The 529-nt window shown below is 37.8% G+C and overlaps 1 protein-coding gene across 1 annotated transcript in view; it reads left to right on the top strand.

Annotated features, from left to right (window-relative positions):
• The window catches only part of LOC131876142 (S-norcoclaurine synthase 1-like), a 3,927-nt gene extending 3,398 nt beyond the window's left edge, over positions 1-529 (top strand). The window contains exons 2-3 of the mRNA XM_059220938.1: positions 4-81; positions 281-529. Coding sequence (XP_059076921.1) covers positions 4-81; positions 281-529 — 327 coding nt within the window. The remainder of the gene's footprint in view (positions 1-3; positions 82-280) is intronic.

Genomic DNA, 529 nt, shown 5'->3' with positions numbered 1-529 from the left:
CAGATATGTAAGGATGGTGAATGGGTTCCTGTTCAACCTATCCCTGGTGCCCTGGTAATCAATATTGGGGATATGCTTGAGGTAATGCCGACGAATTTTACTATTCTTTAAGGAAAAACAATCAAAGTATATTAACTTGTTTCGATAAGATTCCATGTATTAAACAAAATCGCCCTACTCCGTTCTTGATGATATATTACCTGGGGTTAATAAATGCGATGATTGATGTCACCAGTTTGGTATCAGATCTAAAATTTTCATTTTGTGTTTCGATTTTTAGGTAATAAGTAACGGAATATATAAGAGCATTGAGCACAGAGGGGTTACAAGCATTGACAGAGATCGCATCTCCATTGCGATGTTTTTTGGTCCAAGTAAGGAAACAGAGGTGGGTCCTATTCCTGAACTCATAGATGAGTTGCATCCCTGTCGATACAGAAGATTCATTCGTGAAGACTATATGCGGCGTTTCTCTTCTGGCAAACTTGATGGGAAGAAGAATATTGAATTTGTCAAAATCGAGTCATAA

The sequence above is a fragment of the Cryptomeria japonica genome, chromosome 5 (genome assembly GCF_030272615.1).
Source record: "Cryptomeria japonica chromosome 5, Sugi_1.0, whole genome shotgun sequence".
NCBI classification, from domain to species: Eukaryota; Viridiplantae; Streptophyta; class Pinopsida; order Cupressales; family Cupressaceae; genus Cryptomeria; species Cryptomeria japonica.
This window is presented reverse-complemented; position numbering and strand designations above follow the sequence as displayed.